Source organism: Pipistrellus hanaki (assembly GCF_964339955.1).
Source record: "Pipistrellus hanaki genome assembly, chromosome: 2".
Lineage (NCBI taxonomy): Eukaryota > Metazoa > Chordata > Mammalia > Chiroptera > Vespertilionidae > Pipistrellus > Pipistrellus hanaki.
The window spans coordinates 185,523,966-185,538,497 of record NC_140504.1 but is presented as its reverse complement, the minus strand read 5'-3'; the positions used below and the strand labels follow the sequence as shown (position 1 = coordinate 185,538,497).

Genomic DNA, 14,532 nt, shown 5'->3' with positions numbered 1-14,532 from the left:
CTGAAATGCAGGCTTGGCTACCAGCAACCTTTCTTGCCTAATGAAGCCCACATACATGGAGTGGAACTGAGACCGAAGGAAGAGGAGTGACAGAGCTTTGATGGCAATGTTTGAGACACTAGATCTAACTACATGGCTCAAAGCCAGTCTGCCTTTGGTCTTTGTAGTTACTCGAGTCAGTAAATCTCTTTTAGTTTAAGCTGGTAAGTTAGGTAAGTTTCTATTACGTGTAACCAAGAAAGTCCTAATGAATACATGAGCTCAGGTCATACCTTCAAGGTCATCAGATCCAACCCATCAGGCAAGATGTTGAGGACAGGCTCCCCAGCAGTGACCTTTTGCAGGATCTTCAGCACCCGAGTACACTCATCTACCCGCTGATACACCTGCAAGAGAGACAGTCCCAGTGGGAGCTGGGAACACTGCACAAACCATCCAGAAGAACTCACTCCCCTACAGAGCCAAGGAAGGATGCGGGGGGAGTTTGCCCTCCCATGTCTCAGCAAGCCCCTGGGCCCCACATGCTGAGAAAGGCTCAGCTCCTTCTTAGCAGCTCACATGAGCATCACCTAACGCAGGGGTGGGGAATGTCTGGCCCCTGGGTCACAGAAGGCCTGAGAAATCGTTTGGTCTGGCCCTGCCAAGGCCTTAGGGGTGAGTTAATTAAATGTTTGTCCAAATACATTGGAAACAGCCTAGGTGCCCGTCAGCAGATGATTGTATCAAAAAACTATGGTACATCTACACAATGGAATACTATGCTGCCATAAAAAAGAAGGAATTCTCATCATTTGCAGCAACCTGGATGGAATTGGAGAGCATCATGCTAAGTGAAATAAGCCAATCAATGAAGGAGAAACACCACATGACCTCACTCATTTATGGATAATAAAGAACATTATAAAGTGATGAACCAAAAGATAGATATAGAGACAGTAAAGCAACAAGCAGACTGTCAATTTACAGTGGGGAGGGGAGGGAGATCTGGGAGAGATAATAGATTAACTGAAGGACTTGTATACACGCATATAAGTACAACCAATGGACATAAAACTCAGGGGAGGGAGGGTATGTATGGGAAGAAGGGAAGGAGGGGGGCAAAAAAAAAATCAATACAATATATTTTTAAAAATTTAAGATATATCCTTTTATACTTTATATGCATATATACATATGAATAAAAAGCTATATATTCAAAAATTAAAATAAAATAAATGTTTGTCCAAATACAGCAGGCTAATTTTTAAGTTGATCACGTTGTATGGCCTGTAAACGAATACCCAAATGGTCCTTGGCAGAAAAAAGGTCCCCACCCCAGACCTAATGGTTCAATAGGGTCCGACCTGCTATTCACACTCTATCCACATACCCTTGGGATTGTCAGGAGGACCAAATAAGACAATGTATATGAAAGCACTTTGAAAACAAAAGGACATTAGGGTGCTGTTATTATCAATCCAGTACTGGATTCTACTTATCATTGATTGCCACATCTACTGTTTTTGTCTGCCTAGCACTTACCAGCTCCACTTCTGTTAACCCTGCCTTTGAGGATTGCCCCCCACCCTGCAAACAAAAATAAAATCTAACAATGTTTTCCTGATGGGAACTTCTCACTTTGGTACTTCTCCCAGCCTAGGAGTCTCTCCGGGATTTTTCATACTGAAGCTTGGGGCAGGGGTAAGGACTGAGGGAGCGACCTCAAACAGTTCCGTTCTCTCAGATGGCGAGGTCAAACATATGCAAGCTCAAGAACTGTGGCTCTAACTTTAAAGTAGGTCAGTTTGCAGATGAGACCAACCAGCAGAGGACACAGGGATGAGAACGAAAGACAAGTCCTGAGGGCCTCTGAGGCTGCTTCCAGTGGTCTTGCCCATCCTATATGCCCACTTACGTAAGCCTATCTATTCTCCTTCTTGCCCAGCAAGCATAAGTTGGGTTTCTGTCACTTGCAATTATGAACAGTCTTGATTAATACCCCGTTTCTCCTATTGATGTGCAAGCGCAGACTCACACTACACCTGAGATTGCAAGAGAGGAATTTGGATAAGTCTTCTTAGTGAGTGTAGTACAGGGAGGACAGCCTTATTCATTCTTCTTCCCTAATTGGCACAAACCTACCTGGCAATTCCGAACGTGAAATTCCTTTTCCCCCTCCTTAACTGGACGGTAGGGAATCCATTCCTCCTCCAGCAGCTCATTCGAGGGCTGCTTCTCTTCAGAGACCTGCTTGCAGATACAGGTGGTGGCAGCTGACCCATCCCTGAAATACACGTCACCAGAGAGAAACCTGGAGACACTCTTGAGCTTATTTCTCCCCTTTACCAAATCCTCCTTTTCACCCAAAACACCCCGGCTCATTCTTCAGCTGCCAGGGGAGAAAAATCTAAGGGCATGCAGAGGGGAGTGGAAAAAACATGGATTTTGAGTTTGAACTCTAACTCAGCTGTGTCACTTTGGAAAAGTTAATATATTTTATTTCTCTTTTTAAAGCTTTACTACCACTGATTTAAGTGTATTTTTTAATTGATTTCAGAGAGGAAGGGAGAGGGAGAGACAGAAACATCAATGATGAGAAAGAAGCATTGATCGGCTGCCTCCTACACACCTCCCATTGAGGATCAAGCCCACAACCAGGACATGTGCTCTGACTGGGATTCGAACCCCAACCTCCTGTTTCATAAATTAACCCTTAACCACTGAGCCACACTGGCCAGGCTATTTAACATCTTTGAACCTTGGTTTCCTCACCTTTAAAAGGGATATGACACTGGCACAGTTGCTGTGAGGATGAGGGGACTAACCTATATCCTAGTCCACAGCAGGCACCCAATCCACCACAGTTCACTGTGACTGCCATTGCTCACCTGTGCTCTGGCACAGCCACCACAAAGCCGTGGGAGGCCAGCTCCATGCAGAAGGCGGAATATAGTGTCCTAGAGATTCAGGAAGGCACAGAGAAAAGTGATCAGAAAAATGGCCCACCCTTTGCCCCCATTCTAACTATTCTGCTAGTGACCATCTCAAAAGACTGCATGGAGGAAGTTCCATTTGTAGCAGCCCTTTTCAATGTGCTTTCTCCAGCCAAAATATCCCTGCTCTCACCACAGCCCCACAGTCCTCCACTAGAAAACACATGCAAATTAATCCATGGTATCTTCCAACCCTACGCACACACACACATACACACACGCACACACACACTCCATCCCACACCGTCCCCAATACAGTTTGGCTACTTTAGCAACTGCATTTTTATTGTTATATTGTATGTCTCCCAAATTTGTTGGTAAGTACCTTGAAAACAGGGATTCTGGCTATTTCTTTAATATGCAAATCTGCATCTGAGATTTAGCATGTGGAATTTTTGTCTGTCCAGCTTTAACAGAAAAAAAGAATATGGCAAACACTGCTAACTGCCCATCCCAAACATTTTCTTCCTCCTTGATAAAATAATCTAATGTCAGCTAAAGACATTGTCATGCCATCAAAATATGACATTTCCCAGCCTCCTCTACAACCAGGTTTGATTGTGATTAAATTCTAGTCCAGAAAAATAAATATACTGGCCCAGTTGGCATGGCTCAGTGGTTCAGCACTGACCTTTGAACCAGGAGGTCATGGTTCAATTCCCATTCTGGTCAGGCCATATGCCCAGGTGATAGGCTGGATCCCAGGTATAGGGCAGGCAGGAGGCAGCCCATCAATGATTTTCTCTCTCATCATCGATGTTTCTATCTCTCTCTCCCTCTCCCTTCCTCTCTGAAATCAATAAAAAAATATACTAAAAAAATAAAATGTAATACTACCCTGAGTAATTTAAAATTCTCTAGTAGATATATTTCTAAAAGTAAAAAGAGACAGGTAGAATTAATTTTAATAATATATGTAACTCAATGCAGCCAAACATGATCACTTCAACATACAAACAAAATTTAAAGCTCTAGCCAGTTTGGCTCAGTGAACAGAACATCGGCCTGCAGACTGAAAGGTCCCGGGTTCGATTCTGGTCAAGCGCACATGCCCGGGTTGCAGGCTCGTTCCCTGTAGTAGGCATGCAGGAGGAAGCCAGTAAATGATTCTCTCTCATTACTGATGTTTCTATCTCTCTCTCCCCCTCTCCCTTCCTCTCTGAAATCAATAAAAATATATTTTAAATTAAAAAATAATGTGGTGTTTTATTACTTTTGAAAAATACAAAACCTTTGAAATTCAGTGTATATTTTATATTTATAGCACATCTCATTTTGGACCAACCATATCTCAAATGTACAATGGCCATATGTGGCTAGAAGTTATTATAGCGGGCATAGCAGCTCTAGTCAATGGGAGCCAAGCCGTTGTGTTATTCTTGAGGAAATCTCAAAAAGAAGAGCACGCCCTTCCCATTGCTCAGAATATGGATGTCACAGCTGGAGCTAAAACAGCCACCACGGGCCATGATATCTTCATAACTGGAAGCCACCATAGCAGTGCAAGACGATAAAAGAAGTCTGCTTCTCTGAACACTGCACGGAGCTCCATATCAGCCGTCTACTTCTAGCTGTCTTTTATCTGCCAAAGGAATCAGTGTCCTTTAGGTCACTATTATTTGGGGGTTTTCTGTTAAATACAACTTCCCCATGTCCTAACTGATTCAGGGAGGTCAGTTGGGGCAAGTATGCCTTTCTGAGCCTGTCTGCTCCTCTGTAAAATTCGCACCCTCCCCTGCCTGCCCCGAAGGACGGTGTGGAAGCCAGCGGTGTGGGAGACAATGGCACATTGCAAATGGTTAAGTAGCGTGGAAAGCACATTCCCTGCCCTGGGATGGGAAACATGAGTCTATGGGACGTGGGTTTCAGAGCTTGAATCAACCACAGAAACTACGAAAGGAAACCATGTCCCTTTCCCTCCCCTTTCCTTGGAATTTTGCTCAGGTTAAAGAAGAGTATTTATTTATAACGAGTTCACAGGTCTACTGAGGTGAGAAGTCTCAATACAGATTGAGACCAAAAAAGATCACTCTCCAAAGTCATGTGCTTTCCTGCTGACTATATAAATACCTGTGAACACGAGAGAGAATGTTTCTTAGCTTCTTTCCCCACTAGACGATCTTTCTGAGGGCAGGTACTCTATCTCATTCACTACTGAGTACCCCATCCCAGCATAAGTCCTGGCACACAGCAGATACTAATTTATTGACCAAGAAAGCAATATGGAAAACCATCTACTTGTCTTTCTACCCTCATCTCACATCAACTCTCCACTTCCTGCCATAAGCTATAGTCATGTGAGTCCATATTCAGGCATCTCTAGTGAATGTGAATTCCTTGTTTTTATATCTGTATATCCCACCTTCCTCTCACACCAAGAGACTGGCACAGAGCAGGTACTCCACAGGTATTTTCTGAATGAATGAGAACCTAGAAAAATATTTCATTTGATAAATATTTACTGGGAAACAACTACTGTCCAGGTACTGCCCTCGGCCCTGGGAGAGAGAGAAGACAGGTATGGTCTCTGTCTTCATGGAGCTTACAAACACTAAAGAGTCTCTGGTAACAGGGACCCTACAGTTCACCAGCCCATGTTCCTCCAGCTAGAATGAAGAGAACTGCGTGTGTGCTCCTACTAGTCAGTCCAACTGAATCCTCACAGCCTGCCCGGTGGGAGCAGCATCTGTCCCCATTTGACAGGTGAAGGAGTTCTACAGCCACCCAAGCTCACACAGAGCATGGGGGTCTGGCCAAGACTTGGAGGTGAGGCTGAGAGCTCCATGAGGGCAGGAAGTGAGCCTCTCATTCAGTGCAGTCGTCCTTCAACGACTAGTTATGTTGAATAAATAACTATCTATATATATAAAGAGGTGATATGGTGATATGCTAATTGGTCATAATGGTGTCCCAGTCATGACCGTTCAACAGGCTGTGTGAGCACAGGAGCTGGTGGGTGGGGACAGGGCCGGGACTTGCGCCACTGGGACATGAAGCTACTGCAGGGCCTCTCCCACCCCCGCCGTGGAGGCATGTGCATGATGCCCGGCCTGGAGGGGGGCATCAGGATGGGGGCAGGGCCTCGGCAGAAAGCTCTCAGTACTCCTGCGCCGGGGTCTGAAGGTGTGGAGAGCAAGGGAGAGAAGATGGGCAGTTAGGGGCGTTAGGCCAGGAGGGGAGAACAGATAGGCAGTTAGAGGGATCAGACAAGGAGGGGAGAGCAGTTAGGAGGATCAGGCCTGCAGGGGAGCAGTTAGGGGCATCAGGCAGGCAGGTGAGCACTTAGGAGCCAGTAATTCTGGATTGCAAAAGGAATCCCAGATTGGAGAGGGTGCAGGCCAGGCTGAGGGACACCCCCATCCCCGTGCACAAATTTCATGCACTGGGCCTCTAGTCTGACTATAAAGTTCAAACTCCTTCTAATATGCCTGTGCTGTTGTGTTGAAAGAAAACCAGAAGTATTAACTTATATAAATGCTGGAACATGAGAAGCCCACTGAAAGGCTCCATCAGGTGAAAGGAACTTTAAAAAGGCCTTTGAGAGAAGGTGGACCCCAGGCCAGGGAATGAGGCAGACGGTAGGTAAGACAGCTGGCAGATGGGAATGTCTGTTTCTCTGCCCTTTCAGAGTCAGTCTCAACAGCTGTCACCAGGCAAGGAACATGGCAAGGCCTGAGGGGAAGGGCTCTTACCTGAAAGCTCCCAGGCCGTGGGAGAAGATGATCAAAGGGTATCCAGAGTCCTTTCTCTTAAAAGGGCCATTCCAGCTAACAGGCAGGCGACAAGATCCTAGCAGAGACAGGAGCTAGAGAATCTCTGGCTTCCCAAAAGCTGTAATCCCCTTTCTGGAGGACTAGCATGAACCCCTGAGTAGCCCAGGGTAACCAATCACCTTTTCTGTGTTCCCTGGCCAGCATGAACACAACAGAAAATGGGAAGGTAAATCTGAATGGGAAGAAAGGGGGGTAAATCCCTGAGATGCCGAGGCAGTGGGTAGAGTTCCTGGTGGTGGGGTCACTGGATGATTCAGTGTGACCCTCCCGAGAAGAGGAGAGAGCTGGAGGGGGAGCTGCGGGAGACGGTGCGGTCTTTGGCAGTTAGGCACGTTTCTTTGCTCTCCCAGCTGGCAGAGTGGGAATCACATGCCGGATGAATGAGTAATAGCCACCATTTCTGGAACACATTCTGTCCCAGGCCCTGCTCTAGAGGCTTTACCTGCACCACAGCCCAGAAGCTGCAAAGGCAGATATTCAGGCAGGTTACATAACGTGCCCAAGCCCTACAGCTAGTAAATGATCACGTCTGGACTCAAATCCAGGACAACCTAACTCTAGAATAAAAGCTCTTATTATATAACCCTCTCCAGCTCTCCGCACCATGCTGGCTGATGGATGTCCCGCTGCAAAGGCGCTGGACAAAGCTAGCTGTAAGGTACTGCGTCTCCCTGGCGATGTCCTAGGGCCATAACCAAGAAGCTGGGAAGCGTCTGGGGGCAAGGCCAGCTCTTACCCACAGCCAGGTTGAAGAGCAGACCCCCCCAGCGCTTATTGAACTGCAGGTAATCGGCCAGGCCAGCGCAGTACTCGTAGCGGGGGATCCACAGGGGCTGCTCCATGGTCTCTGACCGGCAGGGGTAGAAGAGTCGGAAGAAGCTCCCCTGTGGGGAAGAAGAGAGCGGCTCTCACAGCTAGAGGCCCCGGCGCTGCTAGATTTCCCAGCAAACACTCTGTGGGTGTCCGGGGCAAGAGCAAAGCACCAACATGGGAAACCTTGAGCTTCAATTCATGAACCTGAATTTTGCATTCAGAAAATCCAGGAAGAAGCAATTTTATTTTTAGAATACATATAAGGCTTATGTTATTTCAAATAGCTAACTGTATTTTGAATTACATCTGGGATCACCAAAGCATTTTCAGTACTTGGGACATTGAAAGATCTAGCCGAAGCCAGTTTGGCTCAGTGGTAGAGCGTCGGTCTGCGGACTGAAGGGTCCCAGGTTCGATTCCGGTCAGGGGCATGTGCATTGGTTGCGGGCACATCCCTGGTAGGGGGTGTGCAGGAGGCGGCTTGTTGATGTTTCTCTCTCATCGATGTTTCTAGTTCTCTATCCCTCTCTCCTCATCTCTGTGGAAAATCAATAAAATATATATTTTTTTTAAAAAAGAAGAAGAAAAGAAAGAAAGAAAGAAAGAAAGAAAGAAAGAAAGAAAGAAAGAAAGATCTGGCAAATGAGCCCAAGCCTGGAGGAACCCCAGGGGTGAGAAATTAGCCCGCGTGCTGAATGGGATGGCACTGAGGGATCACCTCCAGGCTGGCCCTTCAGAAGCAGCAGCACACTCCTCTCACACAGCAGCCAGAGCTCACCAGGAAGTGTGTGCCTCTCACAAGAGAGAGTGGAGTCCGAGGGCCAGCAGAGAAGGACCTGGGAACTCTTGGGGGAAAAGTCTGGAACCAAAGCAGCAGGGGGAAATAAATGAAGGCAGGAGAGGAGGAAAAGGGGCTGTCTTCCCATCCAGGTTGGGAGTCATAGGCCAATGGCAAATGGTCCACTGCTCTCCTCTGACACTCAGATTAGTAGAAGATCAGAAACCTTTCCAGGATTAGGCATCTGCTCTCAAGATGGGAGCAAGGATCTGAAAGCTGCTATTGAAGGCAGAACCCCCTTGGTTCCCAGCTGGAAAAAGAACTCTGCTGAGGTTCATCCCTATGAGAGGCTCCTCACTGAAAGGAGTAAGAAAAATCCCGGAGGACAGACCTGGGGGCTCTACAACGGAATCCAGCCCAGCTCTAACCCAGCTTCCTCCCTGGCCCTGGAACTGCAACGTCAGAATGGCTATTGGTAAGTCACCCCGCAGCAGAAGCAGTGCAGGTGCCCAGGGCTGGAACTGCAGACACTCACCTGGGGACTCTGGCCCTCCATCACATCCCCGCAGCCCACCAGGTGGGGTCCTGTGACAGGTGGAAAGCCCACGGACTGGTTGACCCCCATCTCATCAGCAGTTGAATCGAACGGCTTGAGCAGTGCTGACCTTGATGCTGGAGGGTGGAACACAGAACAAGCTCTCGCTGGTTCCCTCTTAGCTTCCTGTTGCTGTCATCTGCCCCCCTGACCACCCTTCCTTATCACCCCATCTCTCTGCCAGGGTGGCTCTTTCAGTCTTTCACATCGTCTGCTTTGCTACCCTGCCTTTGCCAAGATTTTGATGTTGTTGTTGATGGGGGAGGGGTGGTAAGAAGATGTAATTGCTGCGAGAATTTAGCACAAACCTTGTCCTCATGAGGCAAAGAATAATAACTACTTAGACATATATTACTGTGTCAGCATTGAACTAAGATCTTTACATAAACCACCTCATTTCCTTCTCTCAACAAACAGCTGCAGAAGGTGCTTAGTCACTAAGACCCTGGTATAGAGATGAGGAAAACAGGGCAGAGGGAAGTTGAATAATGTGCCCAAGTCGCATTGCTTACAGGTGGAAAAACACAGGTCAGTCTAATCCGGACCTGAGCTCTCAACCCTTACTGATCCTGCTCATGTGAAACAGTTGACCTTCGAGCAACATGGGTTTGAACCACACAAGTCCGCTTATACCTGAATTTTTTTTTTCCAATAAATATACAGTCAACCCTCCATCCTCAGATTCAACAAACTGCAGATCCAACAACATTTTCTATCTGTGTGTGGGAATCTGCAGGAGGGAGGGCTGACTGTGTGCATTGCTTTACACCATTTTATATAAGAGACTTGAGCATCTGCAGATCGAGGAGGGGGCTAGGGTCCTGGAACCAATCCCCTGCAGATGCTGAGACACAACAGTAATTGAGTTTGAGGGAGTCAAAAGCTGTGCATGAATTTTGACCGCATGAGAGGTTGGTAGCCTTAATCCCCTCACATTGTTCAAGAGCCGTTGTATATTTATAGAATCACTGACTTAAACTATTGGTTATAAAGGTGGCACTTATGCTGGGCCTTGAAACACGAGGAAGACGTAGAGGTGGGGAAGAAAAAAAAACACATTTCTAGACAGGACATAATAAAAGAGAAAAATGGGGCAGAAATAGGAAATTGGATGATGAGGTCAGTAGTTCAACGGGAGCCTTCAGTGTGGCAGCTGCGCACGCTTCTGCGGAGAAGACATTCCTGTGACTTGGCTGCTTCTGCTCTGGGGCCAGTGCCATGGCTCCCCGTCCCTCTTCAATCTCATCACCACCAGCACCATCATCATTACACTTACTCTGTGCCAGGAGCTACACTAGATGCTTTACATGAATTATTTAATTGAATCCTTTCAACAATCCTCTGAGATACTGTTATCTCCTCTTACAGATGAGGAACATGATGCATGATAAAGTTGGGTAGTTTATCCAAGAACATACAGCTAGCAAAACCTGAATCTGATCATGGGTAATATGGCTGCCCCTGAGGAAAGGATTGTCACTCTCCATATCCATTCTATCTTGCCCTCTAACACAATAGCTTCGGGATCTGGTGGTGGCTGACTGATCCCTAACCTTTTGAGTTGGGCCTTAATTGATCTGAGCCAATCAGCAGCCCTGGTATCCCCTGGTCACATAAGTTGATCCGTTTGGTTTGATGGTGACAGGTGGAAAAGGCTTTGTTTTGAACTAGAGTAATGTGCAGATCTGAAGCCCTGAATTGGCTGTTGTGGCCACTTTGCTACCTTGAGGATGAAGCTACCTGCAGAGGATGGCAGAGCTAAGAGAATCAGAGAAAGTCACATTCATGCAGGCATTAAGAATCGCTGGAATAGACTACACCTGAAGCCTGACCCAATCCTAGATTTTCCAGTTACATAAGTCAATAAATCCCCTTTTTTGTTTAAACCAACTGAGTTTAGATTTCTATTGCTTGAACCAAAAGCATCTAAACTGATACACTGACACCCAGCCAGTGTGGCACAGAAGTTGAGCATCAACCCATGATCCAGAAGGTCATGGTTGGATTCCCAGTCAGGGCACATGCCTAGGTTTTGGGCTGGATCCTCAGTAGGGTGTGCAGGAGGCAAGTGATGGATGATTCTCTCTCTCTCTCTCTCTCTCTCTCTCTCTCTCTCTCTCTCTCTCTCTCTGAAATCAATTAAAACACCACACACATTTAAACAGTTCTAAGCCCACATCTCTTTATTTTACTTATTTGTTTATTATATGTTTTTATTAATTTTAGAAAGGGAGTGAAAGAACATCAATGATGAGAGAGAATCATTGATCAGCTGCCTCCTGCACGCTCCACACTAGGGATAGAGCCTGCAACCCAGGCATGTCCCCTTGACCAGGAATCTAACCATGACCTCCTGGTCATATAGGTTGAAGCTCATCCACTGAACAATGCTAGACGGGCCCTAAGCCCACATTTTTAATCATTACATTACTCTGAGATAGATCAGAAAGTTCAATTCATAAAAAATAAAAAATAAAAGAAGAAAGTACAAGTCAAAGCAATAAGAGACCTTAGCCCTGGCAGGTGTTGCTTAGTAGTTAGACCTTGGCCCATGCACCAAAGGATCATGGGTTCAATTCCAAGTCAAGGGCATGTACCTGGGTTGTAGGTTTAATCCCCAGGCCAGGTGGGGCGCACACAGGAGGCAAATCAATCAATGTGTCTCTCTTACATCAATGTTTCTAATGTTTCTGTTTCTCTCTTTCTCCCCCCACCCCCCAACTCCCTCCTTCTCATCCATTCTCTCTAAAAGTCAATGGAGCCCTATCCAGTTTTGCTCAGTGAACAGAGCATCAGCCTGGAGACGAAAGAGTCCCAGGTTCAAGCCCAGTCAAGGCCACATGCCCAGGTTTTGGGCTCGATTCCTAGTAGGAGGCATGCAGGAGGCAACCGATAAATGATTCTCATCACTGATATTTCTCTCTCCTTTTCCCTTCCTCTCTGAAATCAATAAAAATTATTTATTTTTAAAAGTCGATTGAAAAAATTTCCTTGGGTGAGGATTAACAAAAAAAAGGAAGAAGAAGAGAACTTAGAGATAATTTTCATCAATCCTTCTCACAATCATCTTCGCCCTCCCCCACCTCCCCACTGGCCCAGTAACCTACATGTGCTTTCCTAATGAAGAAGTCAAGGTCCAACTTGGTTAAGTGAGCAGTTCAAGGTCACAAGCAGAACTATTATCACTCATAGATCTCCTGATTGCCAACCATCTGGTCCAGTGGAAAACCCCAAACAACCAATAATCCTAGTGTCAATCTACTTAACTTTGGAAGATAATAAATGACTTCCTTTCTATTACAGACTTCCTTTCTCTGAAGCAAATTTAAAAGTAAACTCAATTCTTTTTAAGAAGCTGAGCTAAGGGCATGTCCCTGGGTTGCAGGTTTGATCCCCAGGCCAGACGGGGCATGTGCAGGAATGGACTATGGCTACATATGTCAGAAATGACTGATGCAATCGGTGGACTATGTAGCCTGTGAAATTGCATGTGTGCTGCTTAGTCTCAGACATGACCTTTCCCCTGTTGTTGACCGCATACAAAAGGAAGACCTACACAAGGGCACAAGACACATGCCACCCACATGACAGTGAAGCAGCAGAGCGTTCTAACCGCCATAAAAGAGGTCAGCAGTGCAGGGTCAGATAACAGTGCAGTTCTCAGAAAGAGAGCTTCTTTAGCTCAGGAGTGGAGCCCTGGCTCCTTTGCTGCCTAGCTTCCTTACCTTGGGCAAGTTATCCGATCTCTCTAAGCCTGATTCCCCATCTGTACAATGAGAATACTATCCATCTTCACAGGGTTGCTATGGGGATAAACGACATAATGCATTTAAAGCACCTAGTGTGGTCCTTGGCTCTTAGAAAGTATCCAGGAAATATCTATTGATTGACTGAAAAGTAGAAATAAGAGTTGGCAACTGAGTGGATTTGGGAGTCAAGGGAGAAGGAAGAGCCAACTAGGAGTCAGGTTTCAGAACTGGGTAGAATGACAGCAGCTTCTTATGGGAAGAGGTTTGGTCTTACCCCACAGAGAACAATGCTTGGGATTGGAATCAGAATATAAAATGGGGGCACAGTAAAACTTAAATTAAAAAACTGATATTGAGCCCTAGCCAGTTTTGCTCAGTGAATAGAGCATCGGTCTGCGGACTGAAGGGTCCCAGGTTCGATTCTGGTCAAGGGCACATGCCCAGGTTGCAGGCTCAATCCCCAGCAGGAGGAGTAGAGGAGACAGCCGATCAGTGATTCTCTCTCATCATTGTTGCTTCTATCTCTCTCTCCCTCTCCCTTCCTCTCCGAAGTCAATAAAAATGTTTTTTTTCAATTAATATCGCATAGGGCCTGGTACATTCGAAGTGCTCATAAAATGTTAGGAATTAATTAACAATGCTATGTCTCTCTTTTATCATCCCAAGCCAAGGTCTCTAATTTTTTTTTTCTGGATTAAAGTCTTTGGCAAAATGCATTCTTTCCTCCCAGCCTTTTCCTGCCTGAGACAGCCCTGCGAGAGCACAATCTGCAGACCAGGCCCAGAAGAACCGAGAGGGCAGGGATAAGGCTTAGGCCGCAGCTGTCCATCTCCTGCCGGCCCGTTTCCAGGCAGCAGAAGCCTCCCTCCGCCAGCTGTGTGGACTTCTCAACTCTGACTATTTCAGGCCCGCGTCCAAGATAAGCTCTTCTCTGGAGCCGCCTTTCAGGGAACGCTCTCTGGGGACTGAGAGCTCATTAGTCTGACCTTTGGTCTCTGGAGGAAGTGAGGAAATATCATCCTGCGCTTAGAGACACCCAGCACTCGGGGGACAGGCTTGGGCAACAAGGGGGCAGAGCTAAAAAAAAAAAAAAAAAAAAAAAAAAGGGAGCCAAGATAAGATGGTTCCAGAGCGTTAATCATTCTAATAAAAATAATCTCCCTCGCTCGCGGAGGCTTTACAGTTTACATAGCACCTTCCCGCAGACGAGCTCATGGGCTGCACAGCACAGCCTCCTCCTGGGAGTGACAGCACCACTGTCATCTCCATTCGGTGGATGGGGAAGGATGGTGTGCCCAAGGTCCGAGCTGAGGGTTTGGACTGGAACCCGGATCCGCTGACTTCCAGTCCTGCTGGGCGTTCCCCGGACTGGGAAGCCATGGCGAGCCTCCTTCCACCAGCATGAGAAACAGCGAAGGAAGGGGAGCAGGGAAGCACACGGGCGAGGCGCAGAAGTCCAGGCTTCGGAGCGGTGAAGCTGGGGCTCAGAGCGGGGTTTGGGGGGCTGGGTCCTGAGACCAGAGCGCGGAGCGGAGGCGTTCCAGGGGCGCGGGGAGGGAGCGCCGGCTGGAGGAGACAGGGGGAGAGTCAGGGTGTGGGCGGCTCCTGGAGGCGTCCGAACAGGAGCCAGAAAGGAGGAGAGGTTGATAAGAAGTTCCTGGGAGGAGACGAAGAGCACCGTACCGGGCTGGGATGTGAAAAAGCCTGCGGACACCTCCGTTCAGAACGGGAGCTTCCCCCTCTCCAACTTACCAGTCAGGCTGACCTCTCAGAAACAGCCCAGACGGTCACTTCGACGGAACCGAGAAACTGCCCAGGAGCCCACGGCCCTGTGGTAGTTGTAGTTTCCAGA

The 14,532-nt window shown here is 47.1% G+C and overlaps 1 protein-coding gene across 2 annotated transcripts in view; it reads right to left on the bottom strand.

Moving 5' to 3' along the window:
• The window catches only part of PAFAH2 (platelet activating factor acetylhydrolase 2), a 28,985-nt gene extending 14,453 nt beyond the window's left edge, over nt 1-14,532 (bottom strand). Inside the window, exons 1-8 of one of the 2 annotated variants that reach the window (XM_084875024.1) lie at nt 14,433-14,532; nt 8,872-9,008; nt 7,482-7,629; nt 6,665-6,761; nt 2,868-2,936; nt 2,122-2,263; nt 1,522-1,566; nt 273-386 (exon numbers count right to left, since the gene is read on the bottom strand). In XM_084875024.1, coding sequence (XP_084731150.1) covers nt 273-386; nt 1,522-1,566; nt 2,122-2,263; nt 2,868-2,936; nt 6,665-6,761; nt 7,482-7,629; nt 8,872-8,961 — 705 coding nt within the window. In that variant the 5' untranslated portion in view covers nt 8,962-9,008; nt 14,433-14,532. The remainder of the gene's footprint in view (nt 1-272; nt 387-1,521; nt 1,567-2,121; nt 2,264-2,867; nt 2,937-6,664; nt 6,762-7,481; nt 7,630-8,871; nt 9,009-14,432) is intronic. The other variant, XM_084875025.1, reaches the window with a different exon arrangement.